This window comes from Panthera pardus, unplaced genomic scaffold (assembly GCF_024362965.1).
Source record: "Panthera pardus isolate Hobbes unplaced genomic scaffold, ASM2436296v1 HiC_scaffold_3, whole genome shotgun sequence".
Classification (NCBI taxonomy): domain Eukaryota; kingdom Metazoa; phylum Chordata; class Mammalia; order Carnivora; family Felidae; genus Panthera; species Panthera pardus.
The window spans coordinates 27680855-27705806 of record NW_026526876.1 but is presented as its reverse complement, the minus strand read 5'-3'; the positions used below and the strand labels follow the sequence as shown (position 1 = coordinate 27705806).

Here is a 24952-nt window from a genome sequence, read left to right as displayed (position 1 = left end):
GGGGGGAGGATGAGAGAGGGGCCTGAAGACACTGCTTGACCCCTGGGTCAGTGAAACTACAGAGCAGCTATGTCACTGTCTGCCCCATCACATGAGCCAAAAAGGCTCATTAGGCTGGTTTAGGCTGAGTATCAGGTGCCCACAGACAAAAGAATTCTTAGAAGCACCTTTCGGAAAAATCCCACTCTGGGGCACTTGGGTGGCTCAGTCGGTTGAGCATCCGACTCTTGATTTTGGCTCAGGTCATGATCCCAGGGTCCTAGGATCGAGCCCCGTGTCGGGCTCCATGCCGACGTCACAAAGCCTGCTTGGGATTCTCCTTCTCTCTGCCCGTCCCCTGCCCATGCTCTCTCTCTCTCTCAAGGTAAATAAATAAATTTAAAAAAACGACAAAAAAGAAAATCCCACCGTGACCCACAGGAACCCACCCTGTCATACCCTGTCCTGGCCACTACTCCCCACCCCTCACCCCTGCCTGAGCAGTCAGTTCTCTCCCTGAGTCTTCAGCCAGGGAGACTTTCTGGGAGCTTCAGCAGGTGCTCCCCTGTGGTTGGTGACACCCCAATTCTGGGAGTCAAGGAGGGGAGGGCTCTGGACTCCACCCCACAGTTCTATTCCTGTGAGGTGGGACCTTGAAAGCAAGTTCCCTTCACGATGCATCCCACTGCTGCCATCTACACATTTATAAGTCTCCAAAGTGCCACCAGGGGCCTGTCAGACAAAACCACACACACACGCATCTCACAAGGGTAGCCATGATTTGGACAAACAGCATAGAGCCTCTAAGCAGAAAAATGGAATTTCTTTCCTGTGATATTTTCAAGGCTTCTCCCCACATAGCCAGTAGTCATAACTAGCTCCTTCCAGTTAGTGCCTCGCTAGAAAGGGGGCCCAAGAAAAGTGTCTGTTGCTGGGTTTTCTGCCTCTGCTTAGCACTTCCTCATCTGTACCAAAAAGAAACACTGAAATTTCCACCCAAATTCTTTTTTTTAAGGCTTATTTATTTTGAGACAGAGAGGGCGAGCATGTGTAAGTGGGGGAGGGACAGAGAGAGGAAGAGAGAATCCCAAGCAGGCTCTGCACCGAAAGCACAGAGCCTGGTGTGGGGCTCGAACCCACAAACCATGAGATTATGACCTGAGCTGAAGTCAGATGCTTAACAGACTGAGCCACCCAGGCAGCCCCACCCAACCCAAATTCTTAAAAGTTCCCTTTTCTCTCCATTTCCATCGGAGGGGGAGATGAGGGAGCCCAGTTTTCACGGTTTTCTAATGACTGCACACTCTTCCTTTGAGTGAATTGCCTTCATTTATACAGCCATTCCCTTACTAAAGGACGCTGGATATGTTCAATCTTCGACTCTTAAAAATAACACTGTGACAAACACATTTTAGTAGAAACCTTTTTCCCTGTTTGGTTTATTCCCAGATACAGATTTACCAAGGCAACAGGGAGGACTTTGGTACATATTTCAGTGGGACACACACACACACACACACAAAACCCAAAAGTCATAAAGCAACAAGGCAAAGATACAAACAAGAGTCCTCGCCGAGACAAAATGAAGAGGAAGTAGGTGGAGCATTCGATGCCTCAAAGAAGGTGGTAGGAGGCAGGGCGAGTATGGAAAGTCACCTCCACTGTTGGACTAATGTTAGATCGTCTATAAGCAAAATAGCTCTGGCAGATAAGCATGTGCGGTTTTTCCATTCTTCAACTGGCAAATGTTTCCGTTTCCTTTGACGAAGAGCTCTGCTTGAATACAGAAGCCAGATAGCGTTTATCTCGGCCCTGCCTTCCAAAATACAAGTTTCGTGTGTGGTTAACATACGATCTTGTATCTGAAATAATCACCAATTCCTGACTGTTTTCCACAGCCACCTCCAGCCCGCTCTGGGCTTCTTTGAGAGGGCTGAGGGTGATGGCCTCCCGCTGGCCTCCCTGCCTCCAGCTTTGCCTCGGTTGAATCCATTGGCTGTTATACTCCCAGATGAATTTTCCTCCATGTCTATTTCTGCATCTGATGTCACCGAACACAAATTTTAACACAGAGCTACCAGAATTGCTTTCTCCAGGAGTTTTCAGCAGACTGGGGGCAGACACGGAGAAAGTGGGAGGTTAGTGCCATAGTTTGGATTCCCTCCAAAGCAGAGCCTGAGACAAGAATTTGGGAGCAAGTAGTTTCTTTGGAAGGGGATCCCAGGAAGCACTGTGAGGGAGTGGAGAAATGACAGAGGAAAAAACCAGTGAAGTGTGTGTTTGTTGGTGAGCAGATTATCACTGGGACAACTGAGACATAAAGCCACAGGGACTACTGAAAAACTTCGGGGACGATCCCCCCCGGAGTTGTCCCCCGGAGGCCAGCAGGCTGGGGAATTTACCATCAACTGCTCTCCCTTGATGCTTCAGGGTTGCCTCTGGGATGACTTCCGGCCTGCCTCACTTGTGGCCAGAAAATGTCCCCAGATGGAAACACGGAAAGTGAGTGCAGGAACCAACTGTATACCTTTGGGAGGATACATCCCCATCAGACATTTGCTCTTCCTGAGTCTGGTTGACATTAACAAAGATGGGAGGAACAAGATGAATCTTCCTAAAACATGTCTGTGCACACGTCACTGCCCTATTTCTCTCCTGCTCGAAACTCACCAAGAGCTCCCCACTACCCACATAGCTCAGCCTGAACTCCACCATTCCGCCTGCCACCCAGGCGCCCCATGACCCCTTCTTATATGTCTCACCCACAGGGGACTTTGCACAGTCTTGTATCTTTCTTAAGTTTATTAATTTATTTTGAGGGAGGGGGCGCAAGTGGGGGAGAGGCAGAGAGAGAGGAGGAGAGAGAGAGAGAGAATCCCAAGCAGGCTCCATGCTGTCAGCACAGATCCCATGAACAATGAGATCATAACCTGAGCTGAAGTTAAGTCGAACACTTAACCGATTGACCCACCCAGGTGCCCCATACACAGTCTTGTATTTTTGCTTTCACTTCATGAATACATTTTCCACTTCCCAGCAATGCTGGAACCAGCAGGAATATACTACTGTATCTCCAGTGTCCAGAAGGGCGCCTTGCACACACAGGCATCTCCTTGGTCAAGGTTTGCTGATGGTAAGCACGAGGATTGGTTTTGCCCCTCCAACTGCAACCAGGGTGCAGATGGAAAGATGCATGTCTGTGTCCATCCCACTCCCCATGGCCTGTCACTACATTGCCTGACGTCAGCTTGTTGATGGCCGTGGAAGCTATAAGACTCACAGCTAATGCACGGTCCACAGGCCCCCCTCCCCGACTCTAAAGCACAAAGGAGGAGGCGGGAATGGTCTTTCTGGTTCTAGACACCAGGAGTGCCAGGAAGAGGAGCTGAACAGAAGTAGAGGGTGGGGGAAGGGCAGCCCAAGGGGTGCTAATCCCAGCTTCCTGTCTGGATTTTCCTTGACTGCTGCTCAGGGCCTATCTTAGGATGGTCACAGCTGCCGAAATAGATCTCTCCCCTCACCTGTTCTGAAGCAAAGAAGACCTTGATAACTTCCTGTCAAAAGAATGCATGCTTTGGGAATTTTTCCAGGATGTGGGACAATAATGGGGGCACTGGTGCTGAACTCCTTGGGGTTCTCCACCTCTGTAAAGCAGCAGCCAGGAATGAGGGAGCAAACGGCCACAAGGGGGGAGTCCAGGGGCCAGCCACCTGTTTCTGGCCAGGGCCCAGGTCTTTTCTGTGAACTTGGTTGATGTTCGCTTCCTTGGTCTGCTCCAGAAACCACTCCCAGCCTGAAGGACGCCCCTCTGATTCAGAGTGAAACGCATCCTCTGCCCTCCTCACTCACCTGCCTCTCTCTGCCAAGTCCGCTCCTACAGAATTTTCTACGGGCCAGTCTCCCCAGCCCCTCACTCATTCACTCAACAAACACGAGCCCCCAGGCTAGGTATTGGAGGTGCACAAGGGTGAGAGGTAGAGGGAGGAGCAAGATGCGATGCCCGGGGAACCGACGCACGTTGGAGGTGGGCATCCCTCAGAGGCGACACCTCCTGTGGGAGAGCCTAACACGCCCGGAGCGCTGGGGCCGGGGAGGGACCTGCGCATGCGTGGAAGGAGAGTTTCGCGTCGCCCACGTCGCCTAGGTAACCCGGACCCGCGGAAACCAGCATGGCCTTCCGCAGCGGAGGAAGCTGGGGTCAGCTCCCATCACAGAGTGCAGCCCCGACGGTGAGGGCTGAGCCGGCCTTTGAGGTTGGCTGACTGGGGAGACGTCCCTGGAGGAAGTGGGGTGGGTGAGCCGCAGAGGAAGAGACTCAGGGAAGGGGGAGGCCGTGGGCGCGCGGGGAGAAGAACGCGGCCCCTGAGGGGTTAGGGAGGCAACTCGGGGGGCGGGGGTGTCCCGGCGGGGGGGTGAGGGTCCCCCATCCCTTGCCCGCCTGGCCTGGCTGAGTCTCCCGCTCCCCCCAGCCCTGGGTGACCGTCCTGCAGCCGCTCGCATGGGCCGCCCCACCTCCGCCCCCGCAGCCGGGCCGAGTGAAGGAAGGTGAGACTCCGGGCTCACCCGCCGTGTACCCCACTCTGCCTCGCACATTCTTTAGGCTTCCTCGAGGCACATCCCTCCCGCGCGGTCCTGGGCTGGGCCTTGGGAGATCGGAGGGGGGGGGGGTGGGGAGGAGGGTGGGCGGTGGGAAAGGCCCTGGGGCCGTGGGCAGTGGGCGACCTGGCATAGACCCGCTGAGCTCCTCCGCCCCAGACCTGCTGGAACTGATGTTGCTGCAGAACGCGCAGATGCACCAGCTGCTGCTGAGTCGCCTGGTGGCAGCAGCGCTCCACCCAGGGCCAGCTCCGCCCCAGCCCCACCCGCAGGTGCGTGCGCGGGAGGTGGGCCACCAGGGCCGTTCGCCTGGCCTGCGAGTCCAAGGGTGGGGATCCATCTAGGGGCGGACCCTTGAGAAAAAGAATCCGACAACAGTGCAGTGGACCTGGCTGGGCCCCTGTGGCATCCCTTATGTGCCAGACTCCCATGCCAGAAGCCTCCATCTGGTGGGGATCCCCAAATCCGGACCACCCAGGTCTTGTTTTCAAGGTCTCCCTGCAGTGCATCCACCACAAGAATACAGGCCGGGGAGGACAGGCACCACTGTACCCTGGGTCTGCAGGGGGCCTGATACTTATTAGGGGCTCAAGTGATATTTGTTGAACAAGTGGAAGAATAAACGAATGGCCGTGAAGACAAGGCAGCTTTGGCGGTGGCTGTCACAGGGAGAGGTACAAGGCCCGAGTGCACACCTGGTTGGGGAAAGGCTCCTTGGAGGAGCAGGTTACCTTAGAACCCGCCCTTGAAAGCCAGGTAGGCTTTTGACGCTCGGAGGAGGCCAGGTTGTGTCCAGCGTCCAGGCTGGCCGGACCTGCTGCTGTTCCTCACGCCCCGTCCCTCAGGGGGTCCCCGGGATGAACACCCCACCTCCCTGATGAGGCACAGTTGGGGGCAAAGCCAGGGCTCTGCAGTCATACCTGGAAGCTTCCAGGCTCTGTTCAGCCACTTATTAGCTGGGTGACCTTAAATAAGTTGTTCAGCCTCTTTGAGCCTCAGTTTTCCCTCCTGAAAAATAAGAAATAAATGTCTCCAAGGTGGCTTGCTTGCATGTAGACAATGCTCCATTTTATGTGAAATTAGAGGAACAGAGGAGTGGGGGTAGGGAGAGCTGGATCTGGTATCATCATCTCTCCTCCCCCGTTCCCACAATCCCCAGGTCTACCTGGAGGGTCAACAAGAGGAATATGAGGAGGAGGAGGAGAAGCAAGCCCAGGAGGAAGGGCCTTTGGTGTTCCACCACCACTACCTCCCCTGCCCGGTGCCCAGTCCGGGTCCCCTGCTACCCTGGCCGGTCCCTTTTCTTTCCCCGCCCCCACATCAGCCTTACTTGCAGGACACGTCCAGGATTCAGCACCACCCTCCTGCCTCTGGGAGAAGGGGGTCGTAAGTGAGGCTTGGGGATCTGAGCATTGCCAGGGCCCTGCTCTGGGGCTGGGCTGGAAGAGCTCACCAGGGGCTGAGGGTGGGGTGGAGATACGTGGGGGTGAGTATCTGATGGGGGGGGGATGTCTTTCTTTTCTCCATCTCAGGAGAGCCATCCCCCCGCCCCCACCCCCCAGTGCCACAGGGACTGTGGGTGCGGATGTACCCCCGGCTTCAGGTAGGGGCAGAGTGGGTGGGCAGTGGGGCCCAAGCCCAGGCCGGGGATGGATCAGGAGGCCAGGAAGGCCGTTTGGGGGGACAGGGAGCTCCTACCACCACTACTGTAGGCAACTGGCCTGTCCCTTTCCCTTTTCTTCCTTGGGGTCCAGTGAGGCAGGAAGGGAGCCAAGGCGAAGGTGCTGTTCTCTCCCCAGACTACTATGATGCTGAGAGCCTACCATGAGGACAGATGCCAGCCCGGGGACCCTGCCAGCTTTACCGCAGGGCTGGAAAGAGCCCTGGAGCCCTTACGTGCCCCTCTAGTGCCTGTGACTCTGCACCCATGCCCAACAGCCCTTCTCCTCCCTTAGCTGCAGCCAGGCTCTCTCCTGGGTGAATCAATACACTCTTCACCCCATTGAAACCTTGGACTGACCTGATATCTGCCCCGGAGTAAGAGTCCGTCTAAGCATCGTCCAGGGCTGGGAAGCCACAGGGCGTGGTCTGGGACCCAGAGCCCTCCCTCGACCTCCTCCACTCACCCCTCTCTGGGATGGCTAGGGCTGGGGGGTGTCGATGGCCTAATGATGGAGCAGGTGAGGGGAGGACTGCTTTTATTGTCCGAGGCTCTCTGAAGGCCCACAGTGATGGGGGAGAGGCCTGGCTCAAAGGTCCTGGAGCTGAGCCAGTTCCCTTGGGCCCCACCCTCACCCCAGGAAGCTGGTTCTTGTGGCAGAAAGGAGAAGTCAGAGCCCTGTCCCGCTCCCAGTGGGAGTGGCCTGAGGTCCCAGAGGGCCAAGAAGGAAGAGAAGTCTCTCTGCCCCACCCTCCCTCAGAAGTTAGTCACTCAGGGCCCCGTGAGAATGGGTGTCTGGTGCCCGGGCTAGTCAGCATGCGGGCACCCCAGGATCTGGGCTGGCTGGCGCTCTAGAAGGCCCCTGTGAATGAGTGGGCGGAGGGAGACTTAGGAGACATTTGGAGAGAGAAGTCTGGGCCTGGTGGGTACCCTTCCCAGCTGCTGAGTTCTATCCCAGGAGAAGACACTGAGGCACAGGGTTAAGTCCAGGTATTTATATTTAGACTAGAAGAGGAAATGGTCCCAAAGTCCTCTGCTGCTCCTTAGAGTCCTGCAGCCAGGGCTGGACCACAACCCTGAGGAGCCACGCTGACTTCCAGTGGCTGCCGTGCTGGTGACCATGCCACTCATGTAGGCTGTGCCCAGTAGGCCCGACTCAGGCCCCTTTAAGCACCTTGTACCCTGTAGGCGCCCATCTGCCTCTGGCGCCAATGCTGGCCGAAGACAAAGCACAGGAGGATAGATGTCACAAACAGGAACAGCAGCACGGACACCACTGTGATGATGACGACCATCTGGTTGTCTGGCCTGGGCTCTGGGGAGGCAGGAGGGGGCAGTGGTCTTAGAAGTCTTCCGGTCCCACGTGCTAGGGCCCCAGAGGTGTGCTTGTCGCCCACCCGGCCCTCCCCCATCTTGCAGTCACCCGTGTTGCAGACGTGAGCGGCTAATGGTGTAATACCTAGGGGAAAGGTGGGCCAGGGTCCAGGCTACCAGCCAGCCCTCTGTGAGACTATGAGGGCAGATGTCCCCCAGCACATGGTTGCTGGACACCATGGCCTGGACAGTGGCGTGGTCCAGACCAAGCCCTTCCCTGGCCAGAAGTGAGTGAGCTTCTACCAAACTCTGAAGACAGGGAACACCTTGGCCATCAAGGGTCACAGAATGGCAGAGCTCCAGGGGATCTTAGGGCCAAATCTCTAGATGTAGACAGGGGCCGTGGCCAGAGAGAGGAGGTTGACTTGGTCAAGGTCACACTGGTCACTAATGGTCAGGCAACTAGTTGGGGTCCAAACTGGGCACGTGGAGAGAGCTTCGGGGAAGACAGAGAGCAAGAGGGAACCCCCTGGGATTAAGTGTGGGGTCCCTGGGCGCCTGGCCCCTGAGCTGGCAGAGAACGTGGTGAAGGTTTTTTCTTCCCCTAAGGAACGGGAGATGAATGCTCCCTCCCACCCCCTCCTTCTGGGGGCTCTCCCTCACCATAGACCTTGAGCGTCTGGGGCTCTGAGACACCGTGAATGATGTCCCCACCAAGAGACCGCAGGTCCAGGTCTGCCCGGCAGGAGAAGTTGTGGCGGCCGTCTTCCTTGTGAGCTGTGGCGTTACGTGTGACTGTGGCCTCTTGGGGGGCAAGTGCCATCGTCCTAAAGGTCTGGTTGTGCATGGCCTCCTTGCCACGGAGCAGGGTGAGAGTGAGGCTCTCAAGAGGTGCCACATTGGGCACCCAGCACTCGATGGTGAAGGATCCCCCCACAGCCACCCGAGTGGGCTTCAGCTTCAGCAGCACTTGCTTTGGAGGGTCTGTGGGGAAGAAAGAGCGGGTGGTTCTGGTCAGAATGAGGGTGCTGTCCCAGCAGGCCCCACCCAGCCAGGCCCAGCCCCTGGCACCGTAGTGTTATCAGGTCCTTGGCTGGATTTGGGAAAGCGGGCTGGGGCCTGGTCTGCTCTAGAGTGTAGAGAGGGGAAGAAGGAAACACTTCAGGGTGAAGGACATATTGGGTGGTAGTTTTACAAACATGATATTTTCTGGAATGGTCAAGAATGGAGGTGGTCAGGTGTCTACAAAGAGGAGGTCCAGAAAGTGTACGGCCAGCTAGAAATAAAAAATTTGGATCGGTCTCCTCCAGAAATCAAACACAGATTTCCACATTAAACAGCTGGATGATTATATTGGGACTTAGAAGGGAGTGTTCATTAGATCAGGGCCGCGCGTTGTGGGGTCCTCACTTAAGAGGCAGGGACTGGAGTCAGACCTGCCTTGCTTCTCCAGGATCGGATTCATAGCCGCCTCCATCCCTTATCTATTAAACAGGGCCCTCCGTGGTACCCTGGATTCTCTTGTGAACTAGAATACCTTGCCCCAGTCACCCCAGGATAATAGGCTGGATTTAGGACATCTTTCTATTCACTTGATCCACTGATGTTGGTCACGGGAAAGACCCAAGCCATACTCTTGGTGCCGAGATGTGGAGGGAATCCTGGCCTATGGGAAGGTATCCATGGCCCACATGCAAGTGTGTGTGTGTGTGTGTGTGTGTGTGTGTGATGGTCACACATTTTCCAGGGGCCCCCAGGAATATAAAAGCCCCAGGGGGTGCCTTAACCTTCTCTCCGTGAAGGGCAGGGGCGACTGGAGAGCACACTGGCCTTTCTTTTGGTGCCCCACTACTCGTCACGGGGAGGGGGGTGTCCACTGCTACCGAGCGGGGAGGAGATTGCGGGCCCTGCCCGGGAAATGACTTTCAGATTTGTGCAGACCTTGCTTAGATTGTCCTCTGAGCAAGCCCCAGACCTGGGGTTGCCAGCAGGCTCAAGGAGGCCAGTGAAGGGTGTGAGCAGATTCTGAGCCCAAGGTGGGGGGTCCTGTTCCTTGTCACCCCAGCAGCCCAGGGAGGTGGGAACCATATGTAGTGCCCGGGAGCAGTAACAGAGTAGCCCGGCAGACACGCAGCCGACACAGGCTCAGCCCGCGGGAAGGAGGGTCCGTGTGGCACTCACAGAACACGCTGACGTTGAGACCCTTTAACTTCTGCTTCCCGGAGCAGGTGAAGTAGCAGTAGATGATTGTGTCCTGGGAGACATTGGAGACCAAGTACTGCTTCCACTGCGTTCCACTGGCCACCAGAGTCTTGGTTAGAGTGGTTTCCAGGCCGCTGGTGTCAGGCAGGGCACAGCTGGTACTACAGTTGATCAACGTGGACCCTCCGGGCTCCACCGCCAGCTGCTCTGGATACGTGTGTACCTCAAACGTCTCACCAGACCCTGGAAGACCAGAAATACGGGGCGGCAAATGTCTCTGCTGCCCTGCACCATGGAACTGCCCACCACGGGCTGTCCGATCAAGGGACAGGTGCCCAGGAAGAACGTCCAGAGACGGCCCCTCTGCTACTCTCCCCTTGTTCAGGCCTTATTTATTACCTCACCTCTAGACAGAGGTCTCCCTGCTGCCCCAGCTGTCTCCCTGCCTCTGGTTACTCTTCCTCCAGCCCATCGCCTTCAAATTAGTCTTCTCCATCTCCCTTCTTCTTACATCTTCCATCACCATGGGGAGGGATCCTATTTGACCTTCAAAGCCCAGCCCAAATGTCCCCTTCTCCATGAAGGCCTCTCAGAACTGGAGGTGGACTGTGTCCTCTTGGCCCCTGTGGCCATGGGTTTAACCCTTTCTCCTTTCTTTTCTTCTGCCAATGCTCTTTGAAAAGCTGTTCTGTGCCAGGTGCCATTCTAGGCTCTGGTGACACGGCAGTGACCAAAGCAGAACAAACCCTGCCCTTGCAGAGCTCACATTATAGTGAAGGAGACAGACGATAATCAGCAAGTGAAATAGCCAGCCTGCCGGGTGGTGACAAGTGCCCAGGGAAGGAGAGAGGGGGTGGGTGGAGCCGTCATTTTAATAGTCAGCACAGGCCTCACCAAGATATCCAGCAAAGACCTGGAGGGGCTGGGGGTGAGCCCTGCAGCTATCTGGGGAGGGGGAGTGTTTCCAGCACTAAGACCCCAGGTCAAGGGCATGCTTGGTATGCTTGAGGAATGGCAAGATCGGGATGGCTGGAGCTCAGCAAGGAGGAAGGCAGGGGGAGAAGAGTTTAGAAGGGTAATTGCAAATGATTTATATTCATGCTGACTCTCCCTTAGATGTTCTGGAGCTTCTGGAAGGCAGGGCCCAGATTTTTCAGGTTTCTCTTAGTGCTTAGCACAATGCCCTGTGTATGGCAGACATTCGGGAAGTACTTGATGCATAAAGATTGAGTCCCCAGTGCTCACCTCCCACTCAGTGATGGCCAGAAGGTCCTTGGTCCCAACCAACTGGGCCTGCCCTGTGCTCCCACAGCTCCAGCATGTCCCCACTGAGCCCTCAGCTGGTGGCATATAATGAAATGACAAGAAAGGAGCTTTGCAGGTAGACAGAGCTGGATTCAAATCCTGAGTTTGCCAGGTACCAGCTGTGTGACCCTGGGCAAGGTGCTTTCTCTCTCTGAACCTGTTTCTTCATCTGTCAAATGGGCTAGTAATCCCCTTCCTGCAGGGTTGTGGTGAAAGCTCAGTGAGATAGTACTTGAAAAGCACCTGGCAGGTTGTCCAAAACAGAGTGCTCAGCACATGGTGGCATTTTCCTTCAAGTCCCCTGACCCCCTGGAAGATGTGTGGGTTTCCCTTCTGTAGGCCGTAGTCAAAAGGCAATGTCCTCTGCTGCCCCCTGCTGTCTCGAAGCCACATCTGAGGAACAGCTGGGGCACTCCCTCACCTTTCCTTGAACCCCAGCAACCCCTTCCACCTCAGGCCCCCGTGCAGCCCACCATTCGGCCTCCATGACCTGCCACAGGCCACGAAGCTGTGTCCAAAAGGCTAGCTTTTTTTTCTTCGCCCCCAGGATCATGGAGAAGCCAGGCTGGCACGGCATCCTGTACCCGTGGTGGCCGCCACTGTGTTCAAAGCCTCAGTGACTTCAGGACCAGGACCCCCTCCCACGCCTGAAGCCAGGGGAGCAGGGGCCCACCCTCTGGGCTGGCATGCGCCAAGTCAGGAACCCCAGGCACCAGCTCACCTGGGCAGCAGAACAGGGCGAGAAGGGCGGCGGGCAGGCCCCAGCAACCAAAAGGGGACATCTTGAGTGGCATCCACAGGCTCACGGTGAACAGCTGAGGGCTGCCTGGAGAGAGATGGTGGGCCCAGGTCAGGGAGTGGTGGCCTGGAGCTGCAGCCCGGAACTCTAGCCTTCTATGCGCTGGTGACCACATTTCCTCTCATTATCTGAGAGGTTCTCGGGAAGTCACTTGGGAGGCTGGCTCTCAGAGCTCCAGGCCTGCAAGAACACAGGCAGAGGAAGCTGGGTTGTAGCCGATAAGCCGTGATACAACCTGGCCTCCTGCCATGCTGCTGTGCAGGGGGCAGGGCGAGCGACAGCTGCGTGTGTCTGTGAGGGACGTGAGTGTGCATGGGGCTCGGTGCACTGTGGGTGCATAGAGGGCAGTGATGCCTATGAGCCCCAGACCTGGGAACCCCAAATCCCAAGGACACGTTGTCCAGTTCCCCTCTGGGAAGACAGTATTCAAAGTCAGGCCGGTCCAGGACATGCAGTCTCCACAGCAAAGTGGGCAGGGAGCCAGACTTCTTTAAGGAGACCTGGGCAGGAACTGGAGGTGCTCCAGCGGACCCCCAGCACAGCTACTTACACCTCAACACCCACCCACTTGCAACCTTGACCTGTCCTGACTCAGCCGATAGGGACAATTTGAGGGAAGTGCTCCCACAACCGTCCCCGGCAGCCCAGACACAGAGGTAATGGGGGTCAGTCTGGCTGTAGCCCAAACCCCAGCCTCTATTTCCAGGGCCTGGTTTATTGTGTCTCCCCCAGCCCTTCCAGGCAGGGAGCCTTGGTCTGGGGATGGGGGGCTCAGGGCCTGAGGCACTGCCGTGCATTTCTAGGGAGGCTTTATCACCTACTGAGGGAATCTCCAGAAGCAGGAGTCCCTGGGGCCAGCAGAGCCTGGGAGAGGCAGGAGAGGAGCAGGTCTCCTTGCGTTATCAGGGGCGCCCCAGCGTTTTCAGGGCTCAGGCCAAACTCCATTCCTGGGTTGCGAGGGTGAAGTCGTGCCTTTCTCTTTGGCTGCTGAGGCCAAAGGCTGTCACCACCACGTGTGGTGGGCAAGTGCCGCTTGTCAGCCCGGACCCGGGCACGTCCCTGGACAGCACTGCTTTGGAGTGATGCCGAGAGAAGATGCAGAAAAGAGTAAGCCGTAACCCCAGCCCGGGATCTGGTCCGTGTGGCTGCAGGAAACACTCCCCCGAACCCTCGGGGAGGCTGAGGGTGCGGCCCTGGGGCTCGGACAGCAGGCACTGCTGTGCGGAGACTCTGTGGTCTCCACCGGGTCAGAAGAATGATGATGATGAGAGTAATAACGACAAAAATAATAACAAAAGTAATGCAATAGTGAGCGTTTACTGACTGTTGATCAGCACCATCATAAGGGCTCTACAAACGTTAACTAACCAATCCCCCAATTCCATGAGGCAGGTACTATTACTGTCCCCATCTTAGCGATGGGGAAACTGAGGCAGAGGGAGATTAACTGACGTGTCCAACGTCACATACCTAGGGGAGCGTGAAGTCTATATGAGTGAAAGGAGCTGTGGTGATGCCAAAGCCCACAGGGCAGGGGCAAGAGAAGGATTCTTAGACACTTCATCCCCGGGAGACCCTTGGGAGGGGAATGCAAGACAGCAGGAGGCCAGAGGAAATTTCTGGGGTCTTCTTTGCCATGCCAGGCTGGGGGAGGAGGGTGGCTCATGCCCAGGGAGCTCCAGACAGCTTCTGGAAGGGTCTGTGACTGTGAATCCCAACCACACATGCTGCTGGGCCAGCCTGACTCTATCCCCACAGGGGTGAAGCTCCTGGGGCCCATAGGTTCTGCTCTAAGCCTGTCAGCCCCTGTTCCCACCTACCACTTCCTCTTTGCTCTCTCCCTCTCTTGCCCTGGGCAGGCCCTCCTTGCCTGGGGCACACCAGGCCCACGAACACGGCCGTGTTAGACGTGTGTTATCTCTGATAGCTTACATATCAACTTTCTTTCCCTCCCCACTGACCTCCCACCCACGGGGGCTGAAGCTGAATGTCACATACTGCTGTTCTAACGCAGACAGGCCTGGCAAACGGTTGATGGTGGATGGATGGATGGATGAGTAAATGAATGGAAGAAATAGTTTGTCTTCATGTACAACCCAGGCGAGATTGGATGGGGGTCTGACATCTCTGCCGACCCCGAGGCCACGGAGCTGGGCTGAACACATAACAAGGCCAACCAGGGCCCCTTACTCCCCAAAGATGGGCACTCAGAGTTAGGCCTGGGCGGTGTTTTTCCCGGGACTCTGAACCAGAACTGGTGGAAACGAGCCCTTCCCTTTCTGATCCTAACAGTACGCACCCAAGAGCCAGCAGCCGTCTGTGCGTATGCCCTGGCAAGTGAAGAAGCTGGTAGAAAGGAACTCCACTCAGCAGTGGAGGGAAAGTGACCCAGAATTGTCCCAGGTCACGTGCTGGCTGTGGGGTGGACTCTGGCAGGAAGTGAGTTGGGTTGAGGGCTCACGATGATTCTGTGTGGCAAAAATGAAAGAGCTTTTCAGGCCCTTCACCTGCCCATTGGAGTCCAGGGCTGGCTACGGGTCCTTGCACAGGGAGTTATTTTGAGCCCTGTTCTGCCTCACAGAACTTTCCGGACAGAATGGGAGGGTGGGGTGGGAGGGAGGGTGCTCTACTTGCATGAGGCCTGGAGGTCTTCTGGGAGAGAGAATAAAGTGGTTTCGGGGGCCTGATGATCAGACCCTAGAAGGCCATGATGGATGCTTTCAAACAAAGAAGGAAGACCAAAGCTTCCTGATGCCAAGAAGTTGCCCATGGACAAAAGGAAACCGACCATGATGTAGATGAGAGAAGAAATTCTGGTGTTCCGTCTCGGAACACTGTCCCACCACCAAATACTTCCTGGCTTATTCTTTAGGGTCTCTGAGTTCTCCAATGAAGGGGACAATGAAGCTGGAAGAGTGAAGATGCTCCAGAAGATTCAAGAGGATTGGAGGGGAGAGGAGGTTGGAGCGTTAGTTTGGGAAGTGAACTCATGTCTCCACAGGGCTTTGGAAGGCTTCTGTCCTGACTGGGTCTTAATCCAGTGACTTCTCCTGTGTTCCCAGCAAAACGGTCTTTCAAGAACCAAGGTGAGATAAAGACACGATAAACAAAGCCTGAGAGAGTTTACCCCCAAGATACTCCACTAGAGGAACTTTTAAAGATGTGCGTCCAGAAGAAGGAAAAATGATTGCAGGACCGTTTTCTATGCAAGAAGGAAGGATGGGAAAACAAAAGTGTAAATGAATATGAATGAAAACAAAACAACCACTGTCTGCAGTAACAATATTTATAATACTTAATTTGAGAAGTCTTAAAATGTTCAAAAGTAAAATACTGGGCAATAATACTTAAAAGAGGATTATGGTTCAAGCTTTCTAAACTCTGTGTTGTTTAGGAGGGAGGATATACTTTAAGTTATAGAAGCAGGGTAAAGTTGTAAGAAAAACCAACAGAGATAGGGTATTTAAGTTAGAAACCACTAGAGAAGCTTAAAACGGCATGAAAACAACCTTTAATCAAAAGAATTAAAGGAGAAAAACATGGAAAAAGAGGGGCAAGTGTAAATTTTTAAAAAGATGGTATTCAAAAGTCCAAATTTATAATAATCACAATAAAGATGAAACATTTAATGATAGTTGAATAAATTGTCAGATCGATTTTTTTTTTTTTTAATCCTTGCTACGTGGTGGTGTCAGAAGAATTTGGTGGTCTCAGTCGGAAGAGCATGTGACTCTTGATCTCAGGGTCATGAGTTCGAGCCCCGCGTCGGGCTGACAGCTCGGAGCCTGGAGCCTGCTTTGGATTCTGTGTCTCCCTCGCTCTCTGCCCCTCCCCCCGCTCATGCTCTGTCTCTCTCTCTCTGTGTCAAAAATAAATAAACATTTAAAAAAATCAAAAAATCAAAATAAAATCTTAAAAAAATTTTTTTTGTTCAAGTCCTTGCCCTGTGTTAATCTATTCCTGGCTGGTGTCTGGACTGAATGCAAGGACAAAGCCTTGTGTTCATAAATCAGGCACAACAGAAGGGCCGGGAAAAGGAATAGTTCACGGACCTGTTATCTCGACAAATCTGCAAACTTTTAATGTGATTCAGGGCCATGCCCTTGGAAACGAGATTTGATGTGACTAGCACACAGGCATGACCTGGGTCATGATTCCCTCTGATGTCCTGCAGGCATGTTGTCCTGCACACACAGCTCAGTTCTGAGTCATTTTAGCTTCTGGACAGCTTACAGGCAGAGGGTGCCTGTGCATCTGTCAGATGTAGGTCAGAGGTGTTGGACTGAGAAAATGGATAAGGCAGGCACAGTAACCCTGATAACAGGAAGCAGAAAGGGAGGGACTTTCCAAGTTGGAAAGAGGGTTCGGAAGACAATAACCACTTCTGCCCTCCCCTGCTTAGATTTCTGGTGATACACCCTGTCACAGGGGTACTTCCTTCTGTTTTTCTCTCAGCAAAACTTGACGTCTGATTACTAAGAGAAGGGAGAAGAAAAGGGAAACTAACATTTCGTTGACCTGTATTCCCTGCTAGGGACTGAGCGGAGGTGTTAATACGTTGTTTTATTTAATTATCATACCAGATCCATACAAATAAGGAACCATTCTGATGATGCATTTGAGAAAGCAGGGGCTTGGGTGGATTAATAATGTGCCCAGCTCATGGAAGTATGAGGGGATAGAGCAAGAGGAAAACTGAGGAAAGATCAGTGGTTGCCAGGGGTAGGGGAGGAGGGACGGGTGAAGAGGCAGACAACAGAGGATTTTTAGAGCATTGGAACTACTCTGTGTGAGCTATGATACGGACACGTGCCATGATACGTTTGTCTAAACCCACGATGGGGCGCCTGGGTGGCTCAGTCTGTAAGTGTCTGACTTCAGCTCAGGTTATGATCTCGCAGTTCGTGCGTTCGAGCCCCACTCGAACTGTGCTGACAGCTGGGAGCCTGGAGCCTGCTTCAGATTCTGTGTTTTCCTCTCTCTCTGCCGCTCGTTTGCAATCTGTCTGTCTGTCTGTCTCTCTCAAAGATAAACATTTAAAAAAATGTAAACCCATGAATGCACAATGACACGTCCATGCAGGTTCACTGAATGTAACAGATGTACCAATCCGGTGGGGGAGGTTGACAACAGGGCAGACTGTGCACGTGTGGGGGCGGTTTTGTTTTGCGGTGAAGCTAAAGCTACTCTAAAACAAAACAAAACAAAAACACAAAAACAAAAACAAAAAAGCCGATTTTTAAAAATAGCTCAAACGCACTACCTCAGAAGAGAAACTTCCAGGTTAGGGTTCTTGCCAGCTTGTTGAAAAGGCAGGTTTTAAAACTCCACTCTTATTCAGCAGGGTTTAATGGAAGCCATGGACTCAGTTATTCCTAAATTCTCATCTCAGATTAGATTTTTAAAACATGAAAACACAAACCCCACTTGTCTGTTGTTTATGAGTCACACCTTAGGCGTTAAGAGTATGGAAGGGTTGCAAAGTCAGAGAATGGGGAAAAAGATACGTGGCAAACACTACCCACAAGAAAAATGGGACATCTCTGTTCATAGTAGAGAAAGAGAACTTCTACAACAAAAGTGTTTATTAGGGATAGCGTTAGGATACGCCTGCTAAATGTTTCCCAGAAGTGGGAGAGAAGTTCCCTAAGATGCAGCCCTCAAGCAGCGAAGGATAGGAGCTGGTGGCTATGAAGAGCTCCAGTGTCTTCCTTTTCCTTGGGCAATTCTGGGAAGCATCTAGCAGGCCTATCAGAGGTCCCAACAGTCAAGCTCCCGTTGCCTACAGCCGTGACATCAGTCAAGCTCCTGTAATTGGCTTTTCTTCCTTCCCTTCTCAGTCACCCTGCCCTCCTTTCTGGAATCACCTGTCTAATAACCTACCTGAACCCAAGTCTTTGTTCCAGGCTCTGCTTTTCAAGGAGCTCAAACTAAACACTCAGGGTGCCTGAGTGGCTCGGTTGGTCAAGTGTCTGACCCTTGATTTTGGCTCAGGTCATGATCCCAGGGTTGTGGGATTGAGCCCTGCGTCAGGGGGCTCAATGTGGAGCCTGCCTAAGATTCTCTCTCTTTCTCTCTCTCTCTCTCTCTCTCTCTGCCTTTGCTCCTCTCCCCCTCTCACATGCTCTCTCTCTAAAATAAAATAAAATAAAATAAAATAAAATAATAATAAAGGAGCTCAAACTAAAAATTTACACTAACGGATTTAAGAAGAAAAACACATGATCATCTCAACAGATCCAGGGGGAAAAAAATGATGACATTCAGTACACTTTCATGAAAAAGACCTTAGCAGATTAGAAGGAAATTTCCTTAACCTGATAAAGAGAATTTACAAAAAGCTTATGTATATATTATTTTTAATAAGTAAATCTTAGGAGTATTTCCTTTATATTTTTTTAAAGTTTATTTTGAGACAGAGAGCAAGAGAGAGCAGGAGAGGGGGAAAGAGAGGGACAGACAGATCCCAAGCAGGCTTTACGCTATCAGTAAGGAGCCCGATGTGGGGCTCAAACTCATGAACCGTGAGATCATGACCTGAGCCGAGATCAAGGGTTGGATGCTTAACTGACTGAGCCCCCAGGTGCCCCAGGAACATTTCCTTTAAAAGCAGGAACCAAACGAGGATGCCTACTGTCTCTGTTGGTATTTAGCAGCACCAGAGGTCCTGGACAGAGCAGTAAGACAAGAAAAAGAAATTAAAGCCCTAAGGATGAAAAACAAAAGAACAAAACTGTCAGTATTTTCATATGATATGGTAGCCTGGGTAGTAAATCCAAAAGAATGATCAGAAAAGTGATTCAAAATAAGAAGGGATTGGGGTCTCTGGGTGGCTCAGGTGGTTAAGCGTCCGACTCTTGATTTCGGCTCAGGTCATGATCTCACAGTCCGTAGGTTCAAGCCGAGAGTTGGGCTCTGTTCTGACGGCACTGAGCTTACTTGGGATTCTCTCTCTTTCCCACTCTCTCTGCCCCTCCCCTATTCTCTCTCTCTCAAAAACAAATAGACATTAAAAAAATAATAAGGGATTTTAGCAAGGCAACTAGCTATCAGGTCAATGTCCAAAAATAAGTTGCTTTTTATGTGTATCAGTAACGTACAAAAGTAGAATTAAAAAACCACATCATTTATAGTAGCAGAAAAAGAGGAATAAACTAGCAAAATATGTATAAGACCTACAGTAAGAAGTTACAAAAGAGATTCATCATGAACCCCAGATGCAATCCCGGGAGGAAGGGGACCATCCCTTTCTCCATGCATCAGCTCCGAGCACAGTGCCCTTGGCTAGAGCCATACCCACATGGTCAAAAAGGCAGCCCCCTGCTTCTAAATCGGCCAAGCGATGACAGAGCAGGAAAGAGGAGGACAATAATAGGAAACGGGCACAGAAGCAGGGTCAGTAAACTCTTGAACTCAGAGACCGCAAGGGGAGCTTCCCCCCCCCCAGAGAACATCGGCCCAGAAGGAACTCTGGGGACCCGGGAGGGCGCCAGGGTGGGCCTTCCCCTCAGTCCAGGGGAATCAGGCCAGAGAGGGGAGGGGACTACAAGTCAGGCCTGGACCCTCTGACCCGGGCTCCCAGGAGGGAAGGAGAAGCGTGACGTTACCTGTCCTCTGCTAAACGGAGGAATGTTCCAGGAAAGTAGGGCGGCCTGGGGTCTGGAGCCTGGAGACGTGAGAGAGGCCGAGGTGCTCAGGACCTGTGGTTCTGCGTCTGTGAATTCAGACCTCCCCTTCCCGCGGCACTCACGAGTCACGTGCTTCCTGTGATGGGCTCCCACCTCAGATTAACCTCCTGTCAGCCCGCTCCCTCTTCTTCTTTTTTTTGTTTTTGTTTTCAATTTTGTTAATGTTTTATTTAAGATTGAGCGCGAGTGGGGGAGGGGCAGAGAGAGGGAGGGAGATCCAGAATCCGAAGCAGGCTGCAGGCTCCAGGCTCTGCGATCTCAGCGCAGAGCCGGATGCGGGGCTCGAACCAGCCAACTGTGCGATCATGACCCAAGCTGAAGTCGGAGGCTTAACTGACTGAGCCGCCAAGGCGCCCCTCCCTCTTCTTTTAAATGGTGACAACATTTACACGCCAGAAGATTTACCGCGGTCACTATTTTAGCAGACAGTTCTGTGGCGTTCAGTACATTCACGTTGTTGTGCGGCCATCGCCAACATCCATCCATTTCCGGAACTTTATCATCTTCCCAAACGGAAACCCTGTCCCATGAAACACTAACTTCACCACCCTACCCCCCGTCCCCCCAACCAGGCTCTGGCAACCACCGTTCTACCTTCTGTCCGTACAAATTCGATTATTCTAGGAACCGCATATGAATAGGATTGTACAGTATTTGTCCTTTGGTCACGGGGTTACTTCACTTAGCGTGATGTCCTCGAGGTTCATCCATGTCGTGGCATGTGTCAGAATTCACTTCCTTTTAGAATTCTTTTTAATGTTTATTTACTTTTTGAGAGAGCGAGACAGAGACAGAGTGTGAGCAGGGGAAGGGCAGACAGAGAGAGAGAGAGAGGGAGACACAGAATCGGAAGCAGGCTCCGGGCTCCGAGCTGTCAGCCCAGAGCCCGACGCGGGGCTCGAACTCACGAACCGTGGGATCATGACCTGAGCCGAAGTCGGACGCTTACCGACTGAGCCACCCAGGCTGAGCAACGTTGCAGGTAGGCACCACATTTTGTTTATCCATCCATTGGTTGATGGACACTTGGGTTCCTCCACCTTCTGGCTATTGTGAATAATGCTGCTATGAACGTGGGCACAAATATGTCCCTGAGTCCCTGCTTTCAGCTCTTTGAGGTGAATGCGGTATTACTGGATCACGGGATAGTTCTGTGTGTAATTTTTTGAGGAACCGCCATACCATTTCCCCCTACTCTCTCTTTTGATGTGCGGTTTCTGCGCTACTGGGGGCCTTTGTCGAGTAGCCAGTTCCAGGATGAGCCACCTGTTGTCCCCCCGCACGAGGCTACTTAATGCCACAGAGGTGGCATTCCCTGTACCTGACATGCCCTGCCACGAGAAACTTCTATTTGTGACTAAGAACCATTGCTTTCTCAGATCTTGTCACACCTGCCGCGTTGCCTAGCAATTTAAAAAAACCTACCCTAGCAGAGTGGTTTTGCTCCAGTAGGTAGAAAATATCAAAGCCGGGTGCAGAGGTGGGGGCTGGGCAGCCAGCGAGGCTCACCCACGAGCGGGGGATCTTGCGACCACAGGCCAGCCCCACAGCACACCATTTAAATTCCTCGCTTAGCGAAGTCACAAATCAGATCGTGTGAGAGGCCACAGGACAGTCAAGGGCATGAGTGCTGAGGGTCTGCTGGGCTCTGGAACAATCTGTCTTGGTACTTTTGTGCCTCAGTGTCTTCACAAAAGTTCTCTTTAGAAACTTCCTGTCATATATGCTGACAAAACAAAGCCAATGTAGAATGTTGGGCGGGAGGGCATCAGGGCCCAAGTTGGAGGAGTTCATGTGACTAGAAAGTTTTGATGGCATCTGTTATAGACATAAATTGGGATGCATATCCCACTTGTAATTTCCCCAGGAGTTACGTCTGGACTTGGCCCTTTTTGCAGGGAACGCCTCCTTTCCCTACTCCAGAAGGTTTTCTAGGGAGCTTCTGTCCTCCGACTCAACCCCACTTTCCTGCCAAATGACTTGTCCAAGGTTGGCATCATGGTACCCCAACTTCAGGTCTTACCCTGAGTTTTGTTTTGTTTGATGGGATCGTTGTTTAGCAGGTTGAAGAAAGAGCCTTTTTCTGCCTGGTTGCAGAAGTTGGAGGACAGATGTTGCCTGAGGTTATCACACCATTCACAGGAGAGAAGGGATCTGTAGAAGGCGAGGAAGTCAAAATGTACAGAGAAGAGGTGAAAACATTCCGATGATGTTCTAGTCCCTGGTTCCAGCCATTCCTGAAGACTGTTCCTGAAGGTTGGTTTCCACGGGCCTATCCTGTTGCCATTTTTGCTTAAACCAGTTTCAGCTGGTTTCTGCCTTGTGCAACCAGAGTCCATAGTAAGAAACCATGAATCGCACCAGAGAACCTGATCAGTCAACCAAGGAATGTTCCAGAATAAAATTGCACAATGTTTGGACTGGCCCCAGCACCAGTGGCTTAATATGGTGCTGGGTCTTCACAAGAGGATGGGGGAAAAGGCATCAATATTTGAGAACATCTCCACATGTATTTTGGTTCAAGCTTTAGGAAGTAACACAGCATTTTGGCAATTGCGTTCGTCATTCTCAGTAAGAGCCAAATTGCATAGTACTGAAGAAAGTAGGAGTGTGTAAGCAGTTCACTGTAGATTGCTTTGCGTCACATACTGTTCCTTCATAATTCAGACTTGCTCTCTTTTGTCAGAGGCTTGCTGCATCAGGGCACGCCATGGGCCACGGGAACACGTGAGTTGTCTGAGAAAGGTATGTGAGGCTTGTCACTGGAGCCCCTCCAGGACCCCTCGTGCCTCATGAGACATCGGGCCCCAGAATCATTAATCAGAACCAGGACTGTGGTAACTTGAAGTGGGGGGCGGGGGAAGCTGGCTAGACCTCCCTGCTGGCTGAGTGCGACCTTGCGGACCCAAACTTGTTTTCAGAGGGGGCACAATGAGAGAAGGGGTTCAGGAAACAGGATTGAGCCCCGGCATTTACAGTGGATCTCATCGACCCGTTCTCCTGTCAGGGTGTCTAGACCTGGTCCCCAATGCTGTTTCTGACTCTCCTAAAATATAGTTAAATTGGAATTTCAGATAAATTATTTTTAGCATGTGTCCCTCGCTGCATATCGCAATAGATGCATATTCTGTGTGTGTGTGTGTGTGTGTGTGTGTGTGTGTGTGTGTGTGTGTGTGTATGTTGTGGTTTTTTAGGCTCTCCAGGTAATTCCAGCATGCACAATGCTGAGGACCAGCACACGGGGTGGAAAAGCAGAAATGTGAGTGAGAAGTCCAGAAGTAATCGGGAGGAGACGCACGAAGGCATGGTCTAATTTGGTGCGTTTGGGAAGGCAGGGGTCAGCTGTGGGCACAGAGCACAGAAGATGCATGAAGAGGCAGCAAAGTCATCCGCAAATCCCCAAGAGTGAGCTCAGGAAGGGGAAGGCCAAGGCGATCCGTCTTCAGAAGGAAGGGTGTCATCTATTCTATTGCAAACAGTATCATACTCCACCTGGATGCCCAGCTTGACTGAAGCCTGGCTGTAAAGCCCCAAAAGCCATCTCCAATAGAACTGTCTATGCAGGTTTTACCCCTAGAGGTGCTGGGTTCACCCCAGAACTGTCCAATTATAACCCTGTGTGCCTGCTTTGTTTTTTATTTTTAAAAAATGCTTTATTTATTTTTGAGAGAGAGAGACAGAGAGAGACAGAGTGCAAGTGGGGGAGGGCCAGAGAGAGAGGGAGACACAGTCCAAAGCAGGCTCCAGGCTCTGAGCTGTCAGCACAGAGCCCGATGTGGGGTTTGAAACCACAAACCATGAGATCATGACCTGAGCCAAAGTCAGATGCTTAACCGACTGAGCCACCCAGGCTCTCCCTATGTGCCCACTTAAACAGCTGCACAGATCATTTGGGTCCTTCCCTGACCAGCAGTGCTCCAACTCCTGTTTCTGCTCCCCACCATTTTGATCACGTTTCATGTCTATTTCCTTCCCTTCTCTGCTAGGTTTCTGGTGTCTTCCTCTTTGAGCCACCAAGAGCAGGCTCAGTCAATGCTTGTTGGATTTAATTAAGCATAGGGACTTGGTTTTAGGAGACATGAGGTTTACAGCAAGTGCCCTCAAATTTGGCATGCATTAGCATGGAGAACCCCAGCCCCAGAGTTGCTGTTTTAGCAGGTCTGGCATGAGGCCTGAGAATTTGTATCCCTAAAAGTTCCCAGGTGATGCTGATGCTTCTGGTCCTAAGACCGCGCTGCTTTAGCAAGAATGGGAAAGTGCTCTCGGTTTAAATAAAGTACAAGTAGAAACCAGAGGTTCAGAGTAGAAATGCTGACCAGGTCCTTGGCAGGCTGGTGCTTCACAGACTCATTGGCCTACAGGCTGAATGACGGAGACTGTGGGGTCAGTCTGGTGGAGTTATAAGAACCTGTGTTTGAATCTCTGCACAGCTCCTTGCTGGCTGTGTGACCTTGGGCAAGCTGCTTAACTTCTCTGAGCTTCTGTTTGCTCATCTGTAACATGCAGAAAACCCTAACAGACTACATTTCTGCTGTGCTTACTCCATATGGATGTGGAGTTGAGTAGTTGGTGGGTGGTAGCCGAACAGGCATCCAGCAGCAGCAGCAGCAGCAGCAAGAGACCACGCAAAGATTATTCCAGGCAATTGGGATCCCACATTTAAGCTCCAGGGCCCTCTCGCCCACCTTAGAGCCCCCTCAGAGGGCTTCTGGAAGGAATAAATCCAATGATTTGTAAAACATTGGCTCAGAGCCTGGTACATGATAAGTACCTGACCAAGTTTATGATAGTTGTTACAACTGGTGCCTGGACGTGCACCTGTCTGTGTCCTTGTGCTCAAGAATGCCTTAGTACACATCTTGACTACTGCACGGATCCACAGAAGGTCAGACCCCAAGATCACCTCCATACACGGAGGGACCCGTACATAGTATGTTACGTGTTCATCCTCGAGTGAGAAAAGCTTGTGAATATGCATTATTTCGAAAACTACTGGCTCTTGAAGGACTTTTGTTTACAAAACCAGGTCCTTTGGCCTTGTTTTTGGATTCCGGTCTCATCTCCTATGGAGCAGCCTGGCCGAGTTGGCAGGAGGAGCAGTAGCCACGCCCAGGTCAGGGGTGAACCTGAACGCTGCCACCAAGGGAGTAGGAAGAGAGGCTGCACTCGGGCGCCATCTAGAGGCTGACAGGAGTCCTGCTCAGTCTGAAAGGCCTGACAGTTGAGTTCTCCAAGTGTTGTGGCAGTGCTAGATCCCATTTCTTTGCAATCACAAGGAGTTTGGAAATGGGCTGGGATCCTGAGAGGCTGTTTTTAAGGAAGGTGATCTATACAGAGGCAGTGAATGTACCCATAAACACCCAACAGACAAAGAGCTGAGGGAGGGAGAGCTGGGAGGGTCTTTACAGA

General features: G+C 52.4%; 2 protein-coding genes and 1 long non-coding RNA gene across 9 annotated transcripts; 1 reads left to right on the top strand and 2 right to left on the bottom strand.

Annotated features, from left to right (window-relative positions):
* Positions 1-1401: 1401 nt before the first annotated feature.
* On the bottom strand, positions 1402-4093 carry LOC109277092 (uncharacterized). 2 transcript variants are annotated; one of them, XR_008418673.1, is made up of 2 exons: positions 3829-4093; positions 1402-2089 (listed from the first exon to the last, which is right to left on the bottom strand). It is a non-coding gene; the product is annotated as an uncharacterized LOC109277092 (long non-coding RNA). The 2 variants fall into 2 exon arrangements; XR_008418674.1 differs by lacking the exon at positions 3829-4093 and adding an exon at positions 2382-2697.
* A 1-nt stretch (position 4094) lies between these two features.
* Positions 4095-6583, top strand: PRR29 (proline rich 29). 6 transcript variants are annotated; one of them, XM_019466551.2, is made up of 6 exons: positions 4095-4208; positions 4449-4524; positions 4735-4847; positions 5735-5961; positions 6108-6178; positions 6375-6583. In XM_019466551.2, exons 1-6 carry the CDS (start codon positions 4149-4151, stop codon positions 6401-6403), a joined length of 576 nt encoding a protein of 191 aa, XP_019322096.1. In that variant the 5' UTR covers positions 4095-4148; the 3' UTR covers positions 6404-6583. The 6 variants fall into 6 exon arrangements, with proteins under 6 accessions (XP_019322096.1, XP_019322093.1, XP_053748607.1 ...); XM_019466548.2 differs by having other exon boundaries at positions 6330-6583; XM_053892632.1 differs by having other exon boundaries at positions 4134-4232.
* A 632-nt stretch (positions 6584-7215) lies between these two features.
* ICAM2 (intercellular adhesion molecule 2) lies at positions 7216-12020 on the bottom strand. Its single transcript, XM_019466543.2, has 4 exons — positions 11778-12020; positions 9731-9994; positions 8213-8533; positions 7216-7550 (listed from the first exon to the last, which is right to left on the bottom strand). The coding sequence occupies exons 1-4, from the start codon at positions 11968-11970 to the stop codon at positions 7402-7404; spliced, it is 927 nt and encodes a 308-aa protein (XP_019322088.1). The 5' UTR covers positions 11971-12020; the 3' UTR covers positions 7216-7401.
* Positions 12021-24952: the final 12932 nt, after the last annotated feature.